Source organism: Ictidomys tridecemlineatus, chromosome 2 (assembly GCF_052094955.1).
Source record: "Ictidomys tridecemlineatus isolate mIctTri1 chromosome 2, mIctTri1.hap1, whole genome shotgun sequence".
NCBI classification, from domain to species: domain Eukaryota; kingdom Metazoa; phylum Chordata; class Mammalia; order Rodentia; family Sciuridae; genus Ictidomys; species Ictidomys tridecemlineatus.
In genome coordinates, this window is record NC_135478.1 from 136,300,678 (window position 1) to 136,325,884 (window position 25,207).

The 25,207-nt window shown below is 35.8% G+C and overlaps 1 protein-coding gene across 8 annotated transcripts in view; it reads right to left on the bottom strand.

Annotated features, from left to right (window-relative positions):
- Window positions 1-25,207, bottom strand: part of Sugct (succinyl-CoA:glutarate-CoA transferase) — a 679,655-nt gene that overhangs the window by 624,400 nt on the left and 30,048 nt on the right. For 7 of the 8 annotated variants that reach the window (XR_013435050.1, XM_005319213.5, XM_078039833.1 and 4 more), the window contains exons 4-5: window positions 24,736-24,821; window positions 24,185-24,235 (exon numbers count right to left, since the gene is read on the bottom strand). The exons of the other annotated variant lie outside the window; for it this stretch is intronic. Coding sequence is in view for 6 of the 7 variants with exons in the window: in XM_005319213.5 (XP_005319270.2) it covers window positions 24,185-24,235; window positions 24,736-24,821 (137 nt within the window). In the remaining variant the exon portion in view is untranslated. The remainder of the gene's footprint in view (window positions 1-24,184; window positions 24,236-24,735; window positions 24,822-25,207) is intronic. 8 annotated transcript variants of the gene reach the window in all.

The following is a 25,207-nucleotide window of genomic DNA, read 5'->3' on the forward strand; positions in this document are numbered from 1 at the left end:
GTGTGCCCAGGCGTTCATGAAAACAGGGCTCACAGGAGCAGCAGACCTGGCATGTAGCCAGTATTGTGGTGAGCGTCACTGGTGAGCGGGGCCTGGCTCGAGAAAAAGTGAGGAAGTGACTAGACACAAGAGAAGGCCCTAGGCACTCAGGATTGGAGACCCGAGCAGTCCGGAAGGAAGAGCTGCTGCACAGTGATTGGCTCCCGCCTACTGAGAGGAGAAGCTTGGCCCAGTGGGCACAGCTCCACCTACTGGAAGAATAGTTAATCGAACTCTAAGACTGCATTTATAAAAATTTTTTTTTAATTTTTTTTGATTCATTTTATTTTATTTCATTTTTTAAATTTTAATTTTCATTTTTATTACTTTTTTTTAATTCTTTTTAATTTTCTATTTTTTTCTCATTTTTTCTTCTTTTCTTCTGTCTTTACATTTCTTTTCAATTTTCTTATTCCCCCTTCCTTGAATTCTACCTGCTTACTCTCATTCTCTTTAGTGACTTCTTCCCTTCCCTTCTAATACCTTTCATCCCAAGCGTCAAATAAATTTATAGGAGTAAACAGTAACTCAGCAGTCAAACAGAACAAGAAGCAACATGAGCAGCATGAAAAACCAAGGAAGAAAAGGAGTACAAACAATGCAGGACAGCCTAAATATTCAGGAAGATATAGAGTCATCAGGAAAATGGTCATATAAAGAACTCAAGGATGGGCTGGGGATGTGGCTCAAGCGGTAGCGCGCTCGTCTGGCATGTGTGCGGCCCGGGTTCGATCCTCAGCACCACATACCAACAAAGATGTTGTGTCCGAGAACTAAAAAATAAATATTAAAAATTCTCTCTATCTCTCTCTCTCCTCTCTCACTCTCTCTTTAAAAAAAAAAAAAAAAGAACTCAAGGAGGGGCAGGGGATGTGGCTCAAGCGGTAGCGCATTCGCCTGGCATGCGTGCAGCCCGGATTCGATCCTCAGCACCACATACAAACAAAGATGTTGTGTCTGCCAAGAACTAAAAAATATTAAAAATTCTCTCTCTCTCTCTCTCTCTCTCTCTCTCTCTCTCTCTCTCTCTCTCTCTCTTCCCTCTCTCACTCTCTCTTTAAAAAAAAAAGAACTCAAGGAATATCTTAGACAGATGGAATGGAACCTTAAAGAGGATACGAGACAGCAAATTCAAGCAGCGAAAGAACACATTGAGAATGAATTACATAAACAGATAAAAGAAGAAGTTAAGCATCTCTATCAGGAGATAGAGATTATAAAAAAAGAATCAAACAATAATCTTAGAAATGAAGGAAATTATAAACCAAATTAAAAACTCAAATGAGAGTATAACTAATAGAGTGGAGCAAGTAGAAGCCAGAACGTCAGATAATGAAGACAAAATATATCATCTTGAAAAGAGTCTAGCCAACTCAGATAGGCTGGTTAAAAATCACAAGAGAAACATCCAAGAGATATGTGATAACATAAAAAAACCAAGTTTAAGAGTCATTGGGATAGAGGAAGGGATAGAGATTCAAACCAAGGGAAGGAGTAACCTGCTAAATGAAATAATTGCAGAAAACTTTCCAGAAATAAAAAAGGAAACAGATATACAAATTGTAGATGCATACAAGACACCAAGCATACAAAATCACAGTAGACCAACGCCAAGACACATTATTATAAAGATATCCAATATACAGAACAAAGAGAAAATATTAAAAGCTACAAGAGAAAGGAGGCAGATTATATTCAGGGGTAAACCAATAAGGTCAACAACAGATTTTTCATCACAGACGCTGAAAGCAAGAAGATCCTGGAACAAAGTATTTCAAACACTGAAAGACAATGGATGCCAACCAAGAATTCTGTTTCCAGCAAAATTAAGCTTCAGGTACGACCACGAAATAAAAATCTTTCATGATAAACAAAAGCTAAAAGAATTTGCAGCCAGAAAACCAGCATTGCAAAGCATCTTCAGCAAAACACTACATGAGGAAGAAATGAAAAACAATAACCAAAGCCAACAGTGGGAAGTACCTCAGTAAAGATAGACAGCGGGAGGGGGGGGGAAGCTAATCGTGGAGAAACAAACTAAATTTAAAAAAAAAGAGATAAATAATCAAACATGGCTGGAAGTACAAACCATATATCAATAGTAACTCTAAACATTAATGGTTTAAACACTCCAATAAAGCGACATAGGCTGGTAACATGGATTAAAGAAACAAATCCAACAATATGCTGCCTCCAGGAGACACATCTGACTGGAAAAGACATACACAGGCTGAAGGTGAAATGTTGGGAAAAAATATATCACGCACACGGTCCTCGCAAGCAAGCAGGGGTGGCCATCCTCATATCGAATAAAATTGACTTCAAGACTAAATTAATCCAAAGGGATAAGGAAGGACATTTTATAATGTTAAAAGGAACCATTCACCAACAAGATATAACAATTATCAATATTTATGCACCAAATAATGCTGCTGCGACATTCATAAAACAAATTCTCCTCAAGGTCAAGAATCAAATAGACCACAACACAATAATTATCAGTGACTTCAACACACCTCTCTCACCATTGGACAGATCCTCCAAACAAAAGTTGAATAAAGAAACTATAGAACTCAATATCACAATCAATAACCTAGACTTAACTGACATATATAGAATATATCAACTATCATCAAGTGGATATACTTTTTTCTCAACAGCACATGCATCCTTCTCAAAAATAGACCATATATTATGCCATAGGGCAACCCTCAGTAAATATAAAGGGGTGGAGATAATACCATGCATTTTATCTGATCATAATGAAATGAAACTGGAAATCAATCATAAAAGAAGGAAGGGAAAATCCAATATCACATGGAAAATGAACAATATGTTACTGAATGATCAAGGGGTTACAGAAGACATAAAGGAGAAAATCAAAAAATTCTTAGAGATAAATGAAAATAAAGACACAACATATCAGAATCTATGGGACACAATGAAAGCAGTTTTAAGAGGGAAATTCATCGCCTGGAGGTTATTTCTCAAAAAAAGGAAAAACCAACAAATAAATGAGCTCACACTCCATCTCAAAGCCCTAGAAAAGGAAGAGCAAAACAACAGCAAATGCAGCAGAAGGCAAAAAATAATTAAAATCAGAGCGGAAATCAACAAAATTGAAACAAAAGAAACTATTGAAAAAATTAACAAAACTAAAAGTTGGTTCTTCGAAAAAATAAATAAGATTGACAGACCCTTAGCCATGCTAATGAAGAGAAGAAGAGAGAGAACTCAAATTACTAACATACGGAATGAAAAACGCAATACCACAACAGATGCTACAGAAATACAGAAGACAATTAGAAATTATTTTTGAAAACCTATATTCCAATAAAATAGAAGATAGTGAAGACATTGATAAATTTCTTAAGACATATGATTTGCCCAGACTGAGTCAGGAGGATACACACAATTTGAACAGACCAATATCAATGGATGAAATAGAAGAAGCAATCAAAAGACTACCAACCAAGAAAAGCCCAGGACCGGATGGGTATACAGCGGAGTTTTACAAAACCTTTAAAGAAGAATTAATACCAATAATTTTCAAGTTATTTCAGGAAATAGAAAAAGAGGGAGCTCTTCCAAATTCATTCTATGAGGTCAACATCACCCTAATTCTGAAACCCGACAAAGACTACTCAAAGAAAGAAAACTACAGACCAATATCTCTGATGAACCTAGATGCAAAAACACTCAATAAAATCTTGCAAATCGGATACAAAGGCACATCAAAAAAATTGTGCACCATGATCAAGTAGGATTCATCCCTGGCATGCAAGGATGGTTCAATATACGGAAATCAATAAATGTTATTCACCACATCAATAGACTTAAAGATAAGAACCATATGATCATCTCGATAGATGCAGAAAAAGCATTCGACAAAGTACAGCATCCCTTTATGTTCAAAACATTAGAAAAACTAGGGATAACAGGAACTTACCTTGACATTGTAAAAGCAATCTATGCTAAGCCTCAGGCTAGCATCATTCTGAATGGAGTAAAATTGAAGGCATTCCCTCTAAAATCTGGAACAAGACAGGGATGCCCTCTATCACCACTTCTATTCAATATAGCTCTCAAAACACTGACCAGAGCAATTAGACAAACGAAAGAAATTAAAGGCATAAAAATTGGAAAAGAAGAACTTAAATTATCACTATTTGCAGGTGACATGATTCTATACCTAGAAGACCCAAAAGGGTCTACAAAAAAACTACTAGAACTAATAAATGAATTCAGTAAAGTGGTAGGATATAAAATCAACACGCATAAATCAAAGGCACTTCTGTATATCAGCGACAAAACTTCTGAAATGGAAATGAGAAAAAACACTCCATTCACAATATCCTCAAAAAAAAATAAAATACTTGGGAATCAACCTAACAAAAGAGGTGAAAGATTTATACAATGAAAACTACAGAACCCTAAAGAGAGAAGTAGAAGAAGATCTTAGAAGATGGAAAAATATACCCTGTTCATGGATAGGCAGAACTAACATCATCAAAATGGCGATATTACCAAAAGTTCTCTGTAGGCTTAATGCAATGCCAATCAAAATCCCAATGGCATTTCTTGTAGAAATAGATAAAGCAATCATGAAATTCATATGGAAAAATAAAAGACCCAGAATAGAAAAAGCAATTCTAAGCAGGAAGTGTGCAGGCGGTATAGCGATACCAGATTTCAAACTATATTACAGAGCAATAGTAACAAAAACAGCATGGTACTGGTACCAAAACAGGCGGGTGGACCAATGGTACAGAATAGAGGACACAGAGACTAATCCACAAAGTTACAACTATCTTATATTTGATAAAGGGGCTAAAAGCATGCAATGGAGGAAGGATAGCATCTTCACAAATGGTGTTGGGAAAACTGGAAATCCATATGCAAGAAAATGAAACTGAATCCCCTCCTCTAACCATGCACAAAAGTTAACTCAAAATGGATCAAGGACGTTGATGTCAAATCAGAGACTCTGCGTCTGATAGAAGAAAAAGTTGGCTCCGATCTACGTATTGTGGGGTCGGGCTCCAAATTCCTAAATGGGACACCCATAGCACAAGAGTTAATAGCAAGAATCAACAAATGGGACTTAAACAATAAGAGAGGTAAATAGGGAGCCTACATAATGGGAACAAATCTTTACTCCTCACACTTCAGATAGAGCCCTAATATCCAGAGTATACAAAGAACTCAAAAAATTAGACAATAAGATAACAAATAACCCAATCAACAAATGGGCCAAGTACCTAAACAGACACTTCTCAGAGGAGGACATACAATCAATCAACAAGTACATGAAAAAATGCTCACCATCTCTAGCAGTCAGAGAAATGCAAATCAAAACCACCCTAAGATACCATCTTACTCCAGTAAGATTGGCAGCCTTTATGAAGTCAAACAACAACAAGTGCTGGAGAGGATGTGGGGAAAAGGGTACACTTGTACATTGCTGGTGGGACTGCAAATTGGTTCGGCCAATTTGGAAAGCAGTATGGAGATTCCTGGAAAAGCTGGGAATGGAACCACCATTTAACCCAGGTATTGCGCTTCTCGGACTATTCCTTGAAGACCTTAAAAGAGCATACTACAGAGATACTGCCACATTGATGTTCACAGCTGCACAATTCACAATAGCTATACTGTGGAACCAACCCAGATGCCCTTCAAGGAATGAATGGATTAAAGAAATGTGGCATCTATGCACCATGGAGTATTATGCAGCACTAAAAAATGACAAAATCATGGAATTCGCAGGGAAATGGATGGCACTAGAGCAGATTATGCTTAGTGAAGCTAGCCAATCCCTAAAAAACAAATACCAAATGTCTTCTTTGATATAATGAGAGCAACTAAGAATAGAGCAGGGAGGAAGAGCAGGAAGAAAAGATTAACATTAAACAGAGACATGAGGTGGGAGGGAAAGGGAGAGAAAAGGGGAATTGCATGGAAATGGAGGGAGACCCTCATTGTTATACAAAATTACATATACGAGGTTGTGAGGGGAATGGGAAAATAAACAAGGAGAGAAATGAATTACAGTAGATGGGGTAGAGAGAGACGATGGGAGGGGAGGGGAGGGGGGATAGTAGAGGATAGGAAAGATAGCAGAATACAACAGTTACTAGTATGGCATTATGTAATAATGTGGATGTGTCACCGGTGTGATTCTGCAATCTGTATTTGGGGTAAAAATGGGAGTTTATAATGCTTTTGAAGCTAATGTATGAAATATGATATCTCAAGAGCTTTTTAAGGTTTTGAACAACCAATAAAAAAAAAGAAGACACAGAGACAAATCCACATAGATGGAGACCTCTGATACTTGACAAAGGTGCCCAAAACTTATGTTGAAAAAAAGAGCCTTTTCAACAAATGGTGCTGGAAACTTGTCCCTTATCTCTCACCCTGAACACATCAATTCAAAGTGGTTCAAAAACCTAAGAATTAGACCAGAAAAAATTCTGCAACTGTTAGGAGAAAATATAGGCCCAACATCCCAACATATTGGCATAGGTTTCAACTTTCTTAACAAGACTCCTAATGTACAAGAAGTAAAGCTAAAAATTAGTAAGTGGGATGGCATCAAATTTAAAGCTTCTACAAAGCAAAGGAAACAAGAGTGTGAAGAAAGAGCCTACAGAATGGAAGAAGATCTTTGGTACCTGTTTCTCAGATAGTGCATTAATATCCTGAATAAAAAAAGAAGTTAAAAAAACACCAAAAAATAATAATGCATTAATAAATGGGCAAAAGAACTAAACAGACACTTCTCAAAAGAAGAAATACAAATGGCTAATAAATATATGAAAAAAAATGTTCCAACTTCTCCAGCAAATCTGAGAAATGCAAATCAGAACTACATTGAGATTTTATCTTATTCCAATCAGAATGGCAATTATCAAGAATACAAATAAGGGGCTGGAGATGTGGCTCAAGCGGTAGCAAGCTCACCTGGCATGCTTGCGGCCCGGGTTCGATCCTCAGCACCACATACCAACAAAGATGTTGTGTCCACCGAGAACTAAAAAATAAATATTAAAAATTCTCTCTCTCTCTCTCTCTCTCTCTCTCTCTCTCTCTCTCTCTCTCTCTCTCTTTAAAAAAAAAAGAATACAAATAACCTGGGTACAGTGGTGCACACCTGTAATCCCAGCAGCTTGGGGGGCTGAGACAAGAGGATAACAAGTTCCAGGCCAGCCACAGCAATTTAGTAAGACCCTAAGCAAATTAGTGAGACCCTGTCTGAAAATAAAAAATTAAAAGGACTAGACATGTATCTCAGTGGTACAGTACCCCTGAGTTAAATTCTCAGCATAAAAAAAATACAAATAATAATAAATGTTGGTAGGGATGACAGAGAAAAGGTACAGTCATACATTGTTGATGAGACTGCAAATTAGTGCCACCACTATGAAAAGCAGAAAATGCCGAGAAATGGATAAAACTGGAGACCATCATGCTAAGTGAAATCATCCAGACACACTAAGTCAAAGATCAAATGTTTTCTCTGATATACTGAAGTTACTCCAAAATAAGAAGGGGAGGAGTGGTGGAAGGGATTTCATCAAAATAGAAGAGGAATCAGTATAATTGAAAAAGAGTATTCAGTTGCTGGGGGTGCTGGATAAGAGAACAGTGGAATGAACCTGACTTAACATTCCTATGTACATATAAGAATATACCACAGCAAATCTCACCTTTATGTATATCCACAAGGCACTAATTTAGAAAAAAAATTTATAGGGCTGGAGTTGTGGCTCAAGTGGTAGAGCACTCACCTAGCATGCATGAGGCACTGGGATTGATCCTCAGCACCATTCAAAAGTAAAATAAAGATATTGTGTCTACCTAAATCTAAAAAATTAATATTTTTAAAAATATCAGTAGAGTATAGGGAAGGGAATTGGAGAGGGAGCAGGGAAGGGAAAGAGAAAGTAAGACTGAGTTAGAGCAAATTATATTCTATGCTTTTATAGTTATAGTTATGTCAGAACAAATCCTAATGTTATGTATAACTAAAAAGAACTAATTGAAAATATAAAAAGAAGTATAGGTATATAATAGAATATGCATATATAAAGTTTAGGAAAACATGTTTTGAAACCTTTACCAAAAATAACGAAATACAGTATCTTCACTACTCTCCACTCCTTTTATGTAATATACCTCATTACAATATACCTCATTATAATATACCTCATCATATGCACTTAGTTTACATGTGATTCTGAAATGTCTTCACACTTTTCAGATGCTTTCTTTCCAAAGTTTTAAATGTCTTTTTGAACCATTGTTTTGTTTTGCAGCCCAGTGAATCAGCAACTGTCAGAAACAGAACCTAGATTTTGATTACTAGATAACAGCAAATAGATTTAGAGGACAATCAACCATTACAAACATTAATCTTAATTTTATTTTCAAAATCTCAAATGTGACTGCATACCTTCTAAAAAATTTTTTTATTTAAAATCATGACAAAAATTGTAGTAGATCACTCAGAGACATTGATTATAATCATTCTAGAATATATCCAGGAGCCTAATAACTATTCAACACAATTTTTTTTGGACTAGTGATAGGCTCAATGATACAGCACTTGCCTAGCATGAACAAGGCCCTAAGTTAAAGCCCCAGCATTGCAAATACATAAATAAATAAAAATTGTTATTCCCACATTCACATAGATTTTAAATATATTCACATACATACAAATTAACATAATAAGACTCCAGATAAACAGTCAGCAAACTTATCAAGGGTCAAGTAGTAAACATTTTAGGCTTTTCAATCCACACACATTCTCTATCACACATTCTTCTTTATTTTTCTTTAACAATCTTTTGTAATTTTTTACATTGATGCATTATAATTATATATAGTAATAGAACACATTGTTGCATATTTGTGCATGCACACAATATAACAAAATAACTTGGTCAATTTTGTTCTCTGTACCTCCCCTTTCCCTTTCCACCTCCTCCTCGCTCCTCTTCCCCTCCCTCTAGTCTCCCTTCTGTTTTTCTTTAACAATCTTTAAAAATGTAACATCCAGGGTTCTGGGGATATAACTCAGTTGGTAGAGTATTTGCCTCACATGCTCAAGACCCTGGGTTCAATCCCCAGCACCGTCAAAAAAAAAAAAAAAAAAGTAACATCCATGGGTGTACAAAAGCAAGCCCAATTTAGCTCACAGACTTTGCCAACCTCTACTTTATATAGTATAGGTTAAATTAATATAACTTTGGATGTACAAATATAAATAATAAAATAATAAATTGTCAATGTGTAACTAAACTTGGAGATTATAGATGGAAATGACTTGCTTAACAAATTAAGAGGCTGAGAAAATCTTAGGTGCTATATCAAGGAAAGAAGCTTTCATTCTCCAGAGCTCTTGAAACAAAGGCCCTAGAAACCCAGATAATTACCTCTCAGGAGAGGAATGATAAAAACATTAAGAATAGAATAAGGCCCTAGGTTCAATCCACAGCTGAAGAAGAAGTAGTGGGGAGAAGAAGAAAAAGAAGGAGGAGGAGCAGGAGAAGGAAGAACAGGAGGAGGAGGAGAGGGAGGGAGGGGGAAAGAAAGGAGAATGAAGAGAAGAATAAGGAAGAGAGAAAGAGAGAGAACATGTTAATCAATTTTCTGTAGCTATACCTGAGGCTAGGTACTGTATAAAGAAAAGCATTTTAGCACAGTGGTGCATGCCTATAATCCCAGTGACTTGGGAGGCCAAAGCAGAAAGATCACAAGTTCGAGGACAGTCTCAACAATTTAGCAAAGCTCTAAACAACTTAGTATCTCAAAATTAAAAGAAATAAAAAGAGTTGGGGATGAAGTTCAATGGCAAATCATCTCTGGATACAATCCCCAATACCAAAAGAAAAAACAAAGTGGTTTAGGGTTGGTAGTATAGGTCAATGATAGAGAGCTTGCCTCACATGTGCAAGGCCTTGGGTTTGAACGCCACCACAAACACACACACAAGTTATTTTCTTCACAGTGTTAAGTTCAAGGGCCTAGTGCCAGTATCAACTCAGCTCTGGTGAAGACCTCGTGTCAGAGAGCATCACAATGGCAAAACACATGCAATAGGGATCTTGGTGAAGTGGGAAGCTAGAGAGCAGGGAAGGAAGGAGTCAGGCTTGCTCTTCTATAACACCTCACTTGAGTGAAAACAACCAGGATCCCGCAAGAACTACCTTACTCCCTTCTGAGGGCAGCACCTCCACTAGGCTTTATGTCTTAAAATTTCCACCACCTCCCAACATTGTCACACTGAGGACCAGACTTCCATCACAAGAACCCTTGGGGACATGCTCAAACTATATCCAAAAAGAGCAAACATAGAAAATTTGACTCAAATCTCCAGTCATAAAGGCATTCTTTCCAAATTTCAGATGCTAATTAAAAATTAAGCTGGTTCTCAACATGTAGCCATACCCCAAGGTTAGGTTCAATAGATGCATTTTGCAGGGGGCAGGGGACTGGGTGCTAGGGATTAAACTCAGGGGCACTCTACCACTCAGCCCACAGCCTCAAGCCTATTTTGTATTTTATTTAGAGAAAGGGTCTCACTGAGTTGCTTAGCACCTGGCTTTTGCTGAGGCTGGCTTTGAACTCATAATCTTCCTGCCTCAGCCTCCTTAGCCATGAGCATTACAGGCATGCACCACTGCACCCAGCTGCATTTATTTATTGTTAATAATTCTACCAAGCATTGCTTCAGGGATCAGAGAGGAAGTGTTAGTATTAAATTTAAAAATCAGTTATTCCTTAATTTATTCCACAAATTTTTCTGAACCATGCTATTTACAAAGCACTCCTATAGGCACTAAAGAAAACAAACTGTACAAATACATCTAGACTTCCTTGCTGGTCACCTCTCTGTTGTGTAGTTCTCATGGTACAGGATATAGTACCTTATTTATTATGTAAATGGCATTAAATAACTTATTTTTATTTTTAAAACCCTGTGGAGGATCCCCTAAAAAGTTAAACATAGAACTATTATATAACCCAGCAATGCCATTCTTAGAAACATATTCAAAAGAATTGAAAACAAAGACTTGAATACGTGTATGCAAATGTTCACAGCAGCATTTTTCAAAATAGCCAACAGAAATGAAGTTCTGATAGATGCTACAACATGAATAAACCTTGAAATCAGTATGCTAAGTGAAATTAGTCAGACAGAAAAGAACAAATATTGTGTGATCCCACCCATATTAAAATATATAAAACAGGCAAATTCATAGGGACAGAAAGTAGATTAGAGATTACCAGGGGTTAAGGGAGAAGGAAATAAAGAGTTATTGCCTAATGAATACAAAGTTTCTGTTTAAAGTGGTAATGAAAACATTTGGGAGATGAGTAATGGTATAACACTGCAAATTTAATTAATGCCACTAAATTGAATACTTAGAAATGATTAAAATGAAAATTTTTATGTTACATATATTTTGCTACAATAAAAAATTTTGAACCATATGCAGTATGTATTTTTAAATTTCTATATAATTATAAGCCATATCTTGATTTACATAAAGTATCCAGTGAGACAAAAGTGTGAAGTTATGCTAATAGCAAATTATCCAGAATATGTTAAATCTGAATAAAGAAGATTACATGCTTTTTGCCAATAATTAGTTATATTAGAAAGTACTTAGAACATGCTAACAAGAAAAGTAGATTATATATAAAGAACACATATGATATTTTCTCATATTTTGGGGGAGAAATAAGTATACAAAAGCATAAGATACAGTTGAATATGATATATGAAAATATTAATCTTTTTACCCATTGCTATAGTCTGGATTTTAAATGTCTCCCAAAGGCCCGTGTATGGAGGCTTGGTGTCCAGAGAGGTGCTAATGTCAGGTGGTAGAACCTTTAAGAGGTAAGGCCTAGTGGGAGGTCTTTTGGTCACTAGAGGCATGCCATTTAAAAATATAGTGAGACCCCATTCCCTCTTCTTCATTTTTTTTTTTTTTTTGCTTTCCAGCCATGAGGTAAGCAGTTTTTTTCTGCCATGCACTATTACTATGATGCTCTATCTTACCCAAAACAATGGAGCCAACTTATCATGGACTGATACCTCTAAAACTGAACCAAAACAACACTCTCCCAAAACAACCTTCTCCCTTTATAAGTTTATTAGCTCAGTTACTTATAGTTACAGAAACTGACTAATAATACCCATGAACAAGCATTACTCAGGTAATAAAAATAAAAACTAAGAGCTATGCTCAGTTAATACTGAGTTCAATCCCCAGCACAAAGAAGACAAGGTAGGGAAGGATGAGAAAAAGAGCACAATGAGGAAAAGGAAGAGGAGGAGGAGGACTGCTCAGAGTACCATACAGTCTGGCTCTGTAATATTTAAGAAAAACAAGTTGAATTTGGAAGCTATAGATTGCTACTGATAAATTTGCCCAGCAGTGTTTATGATCACCAAAGAATGCAATATGTATGCATTATGATATTTATTGCTTAAATATCCCTGGAAAAGAGGATATGACAGAAATTATTTTCTTCAACTGAAAAATATTTATTGAAATAAATATGTACTAGTGACTTATGAGATAGTAATATTTAGAGAGTGTCGGTAATCTAAAGTATTCTCTCTCCTTCTCTTTTTTTTTTTAGGATATATACCCCTGTTTTAGTTAGCCTTTTCACTACTGTGACTAAATGAACCCAACCAGAACAATTATAGAGGAGGAAAAGTTTATTTGAGGGCTCATGGTTTTATAAGTCTTAGTCTATAGAAGGCTGGCTCCATTCCCTAGGGCTCCAGGTGAGGCAGAATACCATGCCAGAAGAGTGTGGCTAAGGGAAACAGATCACATGATGATCAGAAAGAGACTCCACTCTCCAGATACAAAATATATACCCCATATCCATACCCTCAAGGAACCACTTCCTCAAGCCACTACCCACCTGCCTCCAGTTACCATTCAGTTAATGCCATCAAGGATTGATTAATCTATTGATTATGTTAAAGCTATAGCCCAATCATTTCTCCTCCAAACCTTCTTGCATTGTCTCACACATGAGTTTTGGGGGGACACCTCATATCCAAACCATAATAACCCCCATTCAAGATCTTATATGTTTCTTATAGTCTTAGAAAAGTCATTCATGGTGTCCTCCTGGCCTCTCAAGAGATTCAGTCTTTTGCCAGGGGCAGAAGGATGTGGTAATAGGGAATGAACCAGGGTACTTTTATTTTGAGATAGGTTCTCACAAAATTGTTCAGGCTGGACTCAAAATTGTGATCCTCCTATTTCAGCCTCCCAAGTGGCTGGGATTATAGGTGTGTCCTGCTGCATCCAGCTCTGAAAGGTTGAGTCTTTGAGAACATACCTTTGTTGTTTTCGCCTCAGGACTTTACTACAATAGCACCATGAAGCTGGTTCAAAAGTATATAAACAGTGGGGCATGGTGCAAATACCTGTAACCCTAGTGGCTCAGGAGGCTGAGGCAGGCAAATTTCAAGTTCAAAGCCAACCTCAGCAATAGCGAGGCCCTAAGCAACTGAGCAAGACACTGTCTCAAATCAAAAACTAAAAAGGGCTGGGGGTGTGACTCAGTGATTAAACACCCCTGGATTAAATCCCCAGTACCAAAAAAAATAGTATGAGATGGTACAGACTAGAAAATGTAGAGGACAAAAAAAAGGTGTGATGAAAACCAGTCAGTTGCTGGCAGATTCTAAGATTATCAAGTTATTAGGTGATGAAAGATCACAAGCAGTTGGAATACTGATATCTAGTCTTCATTGAGATGTGAAAGATATACAATATGCTGTTTTGAATTAACAATTCTGTGGTTAACCTGGAGACCCTTTTAGCTCTTTATGAGCATTTCTGGAAGAATGTCATTGGGAATTTTGGACTCAGAAAATGGCAGAGAAGATCTAGGCAGCAAGCCTCAACTCATTCACATTTCAGAAACTAAATAGCAAAAGAACAGCTAATCAGAGAGGTGGATGACAGAGTTAACACTCTAAAACTCAATATTGGACAGTTTGAGACATGGAAATATAAGGAAAGAATTGAATGAAGAAAATAGAGAGGAGAGGCAGCTCAACGATATACTACACAGGTTTATTCAGGACAAACCTCCTGAAGGGCATCCAGTAGAGAATGAGACTCAGTATTCCTCTTATATCTTGGGGTAGATATAGGGGAGAGGGGTGATGTAATGTGTGGTTAGGCCATTGATGGGGGTTGTCAGGGAAGGATCTTTGTGGTGTCGCCTTTTTAAGGAACCAGGTATTATTCAGGATTTCAGTCCCAGATAACAATTCCCTTTCTTATGATGACAGAATGTTGGGGTTTCCTTGCATGATGAGAATATTGTCTGTGGTTTAGGTCAGGTTGAGTCAGAGTAGCCATGAGGTGATTCTTATTGTAAGATGGAGGAAATGTTTCAAAATGGTGTTATCTATATCAAGTTCTTCCTAACAGGACAGAGGTGGAATACAGTTACTGGAGCATAAAATAAGGACAGAAGTCCTTGAACCTGAACCCTGATAAAGGTGGGGGTGAAGGAAGGGGTAACAGAAAGAAAGAAGGACAGAAAAAGCCCATGAGCTTACTTCCTTAAGAACAGTTGAATGAAAAGCAGATCAAGGTGAAAGAGGACAGAAGCAGCAAAGATAGTGAAGAAGATTACACTTTTGCACCCAAATTGTGGGCTGAAAACTGCCAGGCAGGAAAGTCATTTTGTAGATAACCAGCCTCCCTAGAGGAAATTAAATCAATACAGCTTTTTCCCATCTACAGATAGTAAAAAATAAAGCTATAGGGAAAGACTCTGAAGTGGGTTGTCTCAGTAATCCATCTAGAAAGCACTTGTAGAGGGATTGCTGCTAGCTGAAGGCTACTGAAATCCACTCCTCCTCACCAAGGACAAGGGGAGTGGGGTGGAGCTGACCTGAGAGCAAATCACTCCAGGAGAATGTTAACCCCAACCCAGCACTCCCGGTCTCCACAGGAGCTCAGGCAAAGACAGACCAACTGACACAATCTCAGTGACAGGTAAAACCCCAGTGATTTGTGGCAGCCAGGGTAGAGGCTTCTGTAACACAGAGAGCCCATAGAGCCTGCAATCACAGGCTCCACAATTCCCAAAGGCCACCAAGTGCTTAGCCAGCACCATTACATAGACACCCCTCCAGTGGGGAGCAGGGGAGCAAGCACTCCATGATTCACGGCAACCAGCCACCAGCAGTAGGAGCTCAGGCAAAGGTGGGCCAACTAACACCCTACCCCAGTCACAGAGACCGTATCCTGGGAAATCTGCTTCAGCCAGGGTGAAGGCTTCTGAGCCACAGACTGCTCACATGGAAGCCCCAGAGGAGCAAGTGCTCAGCAACTTACAACCACAAGCCAAAAGAACTCAGATGCAGGTGGGCCAACTAATACTCTACCCCAGTCACAGGGATGGTACCCTAATAATCTACATCAGTCATGGTGGGAGCTTCTGTGCCACAGAGCACCACAGAGAGTCTGCAATCACAGGATCTATAGTAGCAGATAACCACCAAGCTCTTTGCTGCTATAAAGAAGGCCATGAAGAAGGGAATGGACATTCAGCATCCCACAGCAGTCAACAAGAGCCCTAAGCCCTGCACACTGTGTCCCCATACCCAACAGTAACAACTAGTGGACACAGCACCCTCCAATAACACTTGGGCCCCTGGGCTGACTAACAAGTACTGCTGGTGAGAAAACCACAGAAACCAGGAAAGCAGCTCCTGTGTCCTATCATCTCTAGGAGGATCCATAGCTGTGAGAACCAGAGTCAGCAGTTAACTCAATTTTAACTCAGACACACAAAATCACAGAAGGCATTTCCTGAGGATAACCCCAAGAGGCCAGTGGAGAACCTCAACACATACACAAAGGCAGCACAGCCCTCAAAGGGGCTTAACAGAGCAGTATCACACAGAAACCAGCCACCAGATACAAGCCCACCAACCTGTGACCTATGATCTATGCACTTCAGACCACCATAGTGCACCCAGCACCACAACAACCAGACTACAATAACTCTACTTAATATCACCACACTCCCCACACACCCCAAAATATACACAGGGAAGCCCACACTTAATTTGATAGTGCTAGATACATGAAGCTTTACTTTAGGGGGACACATCAGACTGCATTCACTAACAGGGAATAACTGGCTCCTAAATTACAGACAATTAGAAGCCATGTTCTCTAGCCCACCAGAAAGCTAGTAGGAACCTGGACACCTCAAAGATCAAAGGAGACCTTCTAGAATTATATCAGAAGTCAGCCAGTGTGAATCCTACCTCCACATCCAGGGAAAATTAGAGGTAAAGCTGAGGAGTAGTGGGTATCTTTTAAAGGTTACAAATCCTGATGAAATCCAAATCAAGAAGATTCCATAAGAAATCTCCACTCTTTGGCATAAAATATCATAAATACCTCTAATAGTTTTGATCTTACAAATATTACTTTTCATATTGCATTGATAAATATCCCCTTATTATTTGATTTTGCAGCCCTTGACCCAATTGATTGCTCTATTTCTTTTGATGTTTTAAAGCTTTATTAGTAATTATTTTATCTTTGCTTTCCTGCCTCAATTTTACAGTTCCTTCTTTTAGTCATTCTTTTCTCTCTTGCACTACCTTCTCCTGCCTCAAATACTCACCTTACTTTTTTCTTCTTTTTCTTTTATTTGTATTTTTTCTTTTTCTTTCTTTTTTTCTTTGCCAATTTTTCTTCTTGTCCACTTTTCATCCCCTATATAGTGTAATAATTTTACTATCTTTAATAACTAATTTCTCAACATATTCAGAACATTACTACAATTTCATATTATATTAGAGAGGCTGTGAAGAACATTTTCAATAAGTTTTTCCCCTGTAAGGCTTAGTAGAACATGGCTTTGCTCCAATGTTATTGTAACTAATAGGGTTTAGTATCTTCTCTCAAAGTGGTACTGATACTAGGCATAACAGAGGACATACACTGAATGGGAATATGAATACTTGGATATTTGCCCAGCCTGGGAAATTAAGGAAAAGAAACTCACTAAATAGTTCCTTGCACAAAAGTAGAAAATATAAACATTCCAGCAGATGGGTAAACATACAAACAATACAAAAAAGTAAGGAAACTACCACGCCAAACAACCCACAACACTTCAACAACCGATCCCATTGACACCACAGTGGAGGAAATGTTGGATAAAGAATTTAGAAAGTTCACATTTAAAATGCTCAAAGAACTAAAAAAAGATGTAAGGAATAAAACATACAGGCCATTTCAATAAAGAGACAGAGATTCTAAGAATCAAAACTGAAAATGACTCAATAAATCAAGTTAAAAATTTAATTGAAAGATCACCAATAGACTAGACCACATAGAATACGTATTTTCAGGCCTCAAAGCCAAAGTATATAAACTTGAAAACAAAGTCAACAATAAAAAAAAAACATGTAAAGAGATCATCAGAATAATCAAAAAATTTGGAATAATATTAGAAGACCAAATTTAAGAATTATTGGCATAGAAGAAGGCACCATAACAAAAACTAAAAGAAATGTACAACCTTTTCAATAAAATAATATCAGGAAATTTTCCAAATCTTAGGAGTGAGATGAAAATCCAAAATGAAGAGTCATTTAGAACCTCAAACAGACAAGTTAAAAATTATCCTCTTCGTCAGGCCAGGGGGCACACACCTGTAATCCCGGTGGAACAGGAGGCTGAGGCAGAAGAATGGAAAGTTCAAAGCCAGACTCAGGAAAAGTGAGGAGCTAAGCAACTCAGTGAGACCCTGTCTCTAGACAAATTACAAAATAGGACTGAGGATGTAGCTCAGTGGTTGTGTCCCCCACCAAAAAAAAAATCCTCTTCAAGAAACAGATAAAAAATCTTCTTCTTGATACAGAACAAGGACATAATTTTTTTAAATTGCAAGATAAAAACACCAGGTCACATTTGGAGGTGAACTAATTAGGATTTCTACTAATTTCTAATACCAGACCCTAAAAGTCAGAGGACTTGGAATAATACATACCAATCCCTAAGAGATAATGGGCACCAATAAATAGTGTTATATCCAACAAAACTATTCTTTAGAATTTAAGATAGAAACAAAAAGTATTCATAACCATTAAGCTAGCATAATAGCTAAACTATGTAACCAACCTAGATGTTCCTGAACAGATGAATGGATAAAGAAAATGTGGTACATATACACAATGGATTATTAGCAGCCTTAAAGAAGAATAAAACTATGGCATTTGCAGGTAAATGGATGGATTCTGAGAATATCATGCTAAATAAGCCAACTATAAAAAAACAAAAGGCTGAATGTTTTCTCTGATAAGCAAATGCTGATCCATAATGGCAGGTGGGTGCAGTTAGGGAAGAATGAAGGAGCTTTAGATTGTGCAAAGGGAAGTAAGGAGGCTGGAGGAGGTATGGGGATGGGAAGGATGGTATAATGAGACAAACATTATTACCCTATATACATGTATGATTATACTACCAGTGTGACTCTGCATTATTGTACAGCCAGAGAAATGAGAAATTTTTCTCCATTTGTGTACAATGTGTCAAAATGCATTCTACTATCAAATATAACTAATTAGAACAAATTTTTAAATAAATATATATATATTCAATGAAATATTTCACATAGAAGAAATGAAAAATAAATATCAGAGAAAGCATATGGATGAATCTCATAAGAAGAATAGTCAATTGAAGAAGAACCAAGTCTAAATTAAGCAATAGAAATAAATCAAGATAAAGGAAATAAAAATCATCTCCCTATAATAGCACTGAATATAAATTATCTAAACTCTGCAATCAAAAGATATAGATTGGCAGAATGGAGTAAAAAACGTAAGACCTAACCATATGTTGTTTACAAGAGACTCGCCTTACAGGCAAAAACATTCACAAGCTAAAAATGAAAAGATGGAAATATAAATGTCATGCAAATAGAGACCAAAAGTAAGCAGGAACAGCTATTCTCACATCTAACAAAGTAGATTTTAAGTCAAAATTGACCCAAATAGACAAAGAAGGTCACTTTAATACTGGTTAAGGGAATCATCCAACAAAAAGATACAATAATTGTAAATACTTATGCCCCAAATATCAGTGCACCTACATACATAAAACAAACCCTTCTTGATATAAAGAACCAACAAGACCACAACACAATAATAAAAGGTGATTTTAATATACCTCTTTCACCAATACATAGATCATGCAGACATAAATAAAGACCCTTCAGAACTAAAAAATATTATTAATCGAGGGGGGATAGTAGAGGATAGGAAAGGCAGCAGAATACAACAGACACGAGTATGGCAATATGTAAATCAATGGAAGTGTAACTGATGTGATTCTGCAATCTATATACAGGGTAAAAATGGGAGTTCAAAACCCACTTGAATCAAAGTGTGAAATATGATATATCAAGAACTATGTAATGTTTTGAACAACCAACAAAATAAATAAATAAATAAATAAAATGAATTTTAAAACCAAAAAAAAATATTATTAATCAAATGAACGTAACAGACATCTACAGACTATTTCATCTGTCAACAACTGAATTCACTTTTTTAGCTGTACAGAGAACCTTTTCTAAAAAACATCTTATTTTAGGACACATAGCAAGTCTTCACACATGGAAAAAAATACATAAATTCTTTGCCTCTCATCACATCATAATAGAATGAAATTACAAATCAATAACAAGATAAAAACAGAAATCATATTAATACCTGTATATCAAATAATGTACTTTTAAATGAGAAATGGATCATAAAAACAATCAGGGGTGAAATCAAAAAAATTCTTAGAAGAATATGAGAACAGAGACACAACATACAATAACTCTGGGGCAGTATGAAGGCAGTTCTAAGAGGAAAGTTTATAGCATTGAGTGTCTATATTAAAAAAATAAAAAAGAAAGATCCAAAATAAATAATCTAATGCTACACCTCAAGGTCTTAGAAAAGGAAGAATAATGGGCTGCAGTTATATCTCAATGGCAGAGTGCTTGCCTCACATGTGTGAGGCACTGGGCTCAATTCTCAGCACCATATAAAAATAGAACAAAATAAAGACATGCTGTCCATCTATAATTACAAAAAAATTTTGTTTAAAGAAAAGGAAGAATAAATGAATTCCAGAATTAGTAGGAGACAGGAAAAATTAAGATCTGGATCAAAATTAGTGAAATTTGTAATTAAAAATAAGTAAAAGTATCAATGCAACAAAGAGTTGGTTCTTTGAAGAGATAAACCAGGATCTACTAGAAAATAAAATGAGGAGTAAAAAAGACTGTTTTTCAATATTACTGTATATCATCTCTTCCTTATCTGAGTGCTCACAAATCACCCAAAAATCTATTATAGAATTTTTCCCAGAATAAAAGGCAAGAATAACTTTGTATGAATTAGAAAAACCACCATATTTATTTATTTACTTAAGAAAGGAATAAAATGATCTTCCTTTCAGTCACAGAATAAGTGAAATCAATGTGAAATATACAGTATCTAATCTGAGTTTTATCTATAGATATAATTTAGGACAGGGTAAGCAAAAATAAAAGTTTAACCACACATATGAGGAAATCATAAAGTTAAGTTTAAAATATTATATCAAAGAATATCTTTAACTACAGAAGTATACTGGAGGAATTTAAAGGCAAAATCTCACATCTTCTGTTTACTTTCAAATAGTTCAAACACACACACACACACACACACACACACACACACACACAGAGTCTACATGTTGTACATGTGTAAGCATACATAGCAAAATGCTAACATTGCTTTATCTAAGTAGAGTAAAGGGTTTGCTATTCCTTCAACTTTATGGTTTAAATTTTCATAATAAAATACTGGCAGAAAACAAAACTCACAGTTTTTATATGGTCTTACATTATATGCTCTCCTGATCATGATATATGCCCATAAAAGGGATAGTCTGTCAACTAATTAATATACCAAATTATTTGAAATATAGGATGACATATGTTCGAAAGTGATCAAATCATATTGCTATGAAAATACCAAGCTCCATGTAGATTTTCTAAGCAGAATTTTGCTTTTAACAAAGCCTGGTTTTGGTTGGCCTCATAGACAAAGGAGTTATACTTTTGAAACTCTTGGTTATCCAGCTAATTGTTTTGCATAATGCTTTGGGACTATTTCTATAAACTAGACTCATTATATGAGTAATCGTAGCCACTAAGATCTGAATGTACAGGTTGTTGTTGCTACTCTTATGGCCAAAAGAGAAATCCTTGTCAGAAAGAATATAAAAGAGTAGGCAAAAATAATTCTCCCTTTAGGCTGAATTATATATAAGTTATATAAATATAACTTATGCTAAAAGCAAATAACATAAAAAATGTTTCTAGGCTGGGGATATAGCTCAGCTGGTAGAGTGCTGGCCTAAGATGCACAAGGCCATGGGTTCAATCCCCAGCACCATCACCAAAAAATAAAATGTCCCAGATGATCTATTTAAATTTAATGTGAGTTAAAATGTACTTACTTCATCAGACTTGAAGAGCAATAAAGCCCACAATGAAACTTAATTTTAAATTATTACAATCTCATAGAGCACACTGGCATGATCCAAATAATATGGGAAGGAAGTACCAGCAACTCAATTATTTAGGTCAGAATTATACATGTTGGCCTAAAATATTCATCTGTACATAATGTGTAGCGACAGTTACACATTCCACCTAACACTGTCCCACTGAGAAACCCTAATGAAAATATATTTGTTCAATTAAATCTGAAACCTTAACTATTCAGGATGAGATAAAAGAATGTTCTGATGTGGAAGCAAAAAACAGGACTTTGAACACTGAAACTAAACTAAATAAGCAACAAAGACCAGAAGAAGAACTGGGGCTGTAGCTCAGCGGCAAAGCGCTTACCTTCCATATGGGAGGCACTGGGTTTGATCCTCAGAAACACAGAAAAAAATACACAAATAAAATAAACGCATGCTGTCCATCTACAAATACCAAAAAAAAAAAAAAAGACCAGAAGAAGTATTATTGAGAAAAGAACAATGGCCTAGATGATATAAGAAGAAGGAAGAGAAGAGGAAAACAAATAGGAAATGGAGGAAGGGGAAGAAGAGGAGGAGGAGGAGGAAGAGGAGGAGGAGGAGGAGGAGGAAGATGAAGACAAGGACAAGGAGGAAGAGGAATTAGAAGAGAAAGGACTGAGAATGCAGACAATGAGAGCTAGGTCCAAGGTGATGGTAGCTACAGTAAGAAAATAAAGCAGGCCAACAATGATGGAGAGCAATTTAAAAAATCAAACTGAGTTATCAACTTAAAGAAAAATAAAGATAAATCTAAGTGATATTGTAGAAAAGATATGGAAAAGCAGGGTGGTATGATCTCAGGGCAATTTTGGGTTCAAAATATATCTAGTAAACAAAAAAAATATTCCAAATTTGTGGGATTGATCCTGCAGAACCAAAAGAGATCATCATTGATTCTGATCTTAAAAAATTAAAAGAAATGATTTTTCAAACACCCAGGTAAGTAAAGAAAGCAGCAGCAGAATGTATGAGGTTAAAGTTAGTTTGGTAAGAAATATTTTTTTTTAATTTAAGATTTCAGACTTGGTTTTCTAATCAAATACATACATCCATTAGAGTAGATTATAAAACTTAAAGACAGCAAACAAGTTTAATTTCACATAATGAAACCATCCTCATGTGCATAAGGAAATAATAGATATTGCTTAATTAGTGTTGACTAGGTGGCAGGCACTCTTTTCTACACATTTTGCACATTAAAAACTCAATTCTAACAACAACTCTAGAAAAAAAAACTAATAATATTATTCCCAGGGACTGGGGATGTGGCTCAAGCGGTAGCAAGCTCGCCTGGCATGTGTTCGATCCTCAGCGCCACATACAAACAAAGATGTTGTGTCCAACAAGAACTAAAAAATAAATATTAAAAATTCTCTCTCTCTCTCTCTCTCTCTCTCTCTCTCTCTCTCTCTCTCTCTCTCAAAAAAAGCAAACATTTAAAAAAATATTATTCCCAGTTAATTGATGAGGAAATTGAGGCACAAAGAGGTTAAATAACCTTCCTGAACTCATATAGCTAGCAAGACAGCATTAGAAACTCACTTAAAGATAGTACTTTTAACTGTTATTTCATCCTTCCCCTCTATGAAAGATGATGAGTCAGGTCTGGACATAATGGCTATCTGAATAAATTCTATAAAAAGCTTAGGTTTTCCAATGATATTACTTGAGTTCAAATGTCAGTTTTTTCCCTTACTAATGTTAAAAGAAAAATTGTTAAATAAATTAAATTTAGAAAAATTTATTTGAGAATAATATGATTTATTATTTAAGCAGCTCTCAGAATCAGGAGAGATTCAGAGTTCTCCACCCACTGCCCAGCAAGTGGGCAGGCAGTATTTAGAAATAAAAAAATGAACTGACATTCCAAAATAACGTGATTGGTTGTAGTCCGACATTTGCTTCATATGGACATGGTCTGATCAATTGGAAGCTTGTGATTTGCTGAAGTTTGCAACTGAAATTGGCTGAGATTTCATTATTTGTTATAAGAACATACTCTTTAATTAGTTTTTGGTTGGTCTACATACTAAATTAGATTTTAAGTTTTCAATATACTGAGGCAACTTTAAGCCAAATATAATTTAATTTAGAATTAGCTATGTAATCTTTGGAGCACCACTTACTTTGGAGCACCACTTAGACCCTATGAGACTCAATGCCATTCTATGAAAATGGGGATCTAATGCTTCATTTACAAAGCAAATTGAGGTTTATCGGAGATAATATAAGTGCCCAAGTTCAGAATCTGATGCAAAAAAACACCCGGTAGATAGTAGCTAGGACTATAATTATACACGATATACAAGGGCACATTATATTTACTAAAAAAGCCAACTTAACTTCTTAGATGTAGTTTATAGGAAAATAACAAATTGTCATACAATATAGTTTTAAAACACTTTTGCTCTGATATTTAAATCACAAATTACAACAAGTGGTAGGCAAAATGCCTTCCATAGAGTATACTGTACCTCTTTGATGATTTTCACCCCTTTTGGATCCTTGATATTAACAGCTATGCTCTAAAAATAAATATATATATATATTTAAAATATTATCATAAAGGCTTTATTTTATTATTGACAGTCCAACAAGAGAGTCATTCACATCGTAGATTCTCCTCTTAAAGCAAAATTATATCCCTAATGAAGAATTATTTAAATCATTTTTACTAATTATATTCGCTATCAGAATGATGTCAAGGATTATAATAAATGGTTTTCAATAGTAATATGAGTATTAGAGAGTTAGCATTCTCTAAAACAATGTAAAGAATCAAATGATTTCTCTCTTTCATAAAATGATTTCCACTATAAATTCTCATGAAATGTTTTAAGTTAATAGAGAAAGATTAATTTTAAAATCCCTGCTTCTATTTGATAACTGATGAATAAAGAAAATTTCATGTTGTTTGAAATATTAATTATATCTACAAAAAAAGCCATAATGCTATCCAAAGCTTTGTGATAATATAAAAACTACATAAATAATGCAAAAAAAAAGGAAATTATTATATCCTTACTTTTTTATTTCGGTTAACACTGAGAAAATATGTACTTTCTGTACCCACAAAAGGTGGCCCCCAAGTTCTTGTATCATCACCAGCTCCTAAAAATAACAACATGAGCTGTTAATTCTTAGCTTCAAAACATCATGAGAGATTTTTATAAGTTCTGAATAAGTATTAGTGTGACATATTAACCATTATAATTACCTATATAGGCAATAACAATTAACTTTTATTACTAGCCCTCTAAAAAGTAAAGAATTTATGAACTTGGATAAAGTTTTAAATTCTAGTCATTTAAATGATATAATCTATTAACCATTAAACTTTATTGAGATGGATCAAGGCATAATCTTTTTGAAGGGAAAAAGAGAATAAAAAATAAATCTATTTATTTTTTAAAAACCCACAAGAGAAATAGAGTGCACAAGTAAGAATAGAAAAGAAGTATTAGTTCTAACAGGAAATAAACCAATAATTACACAAA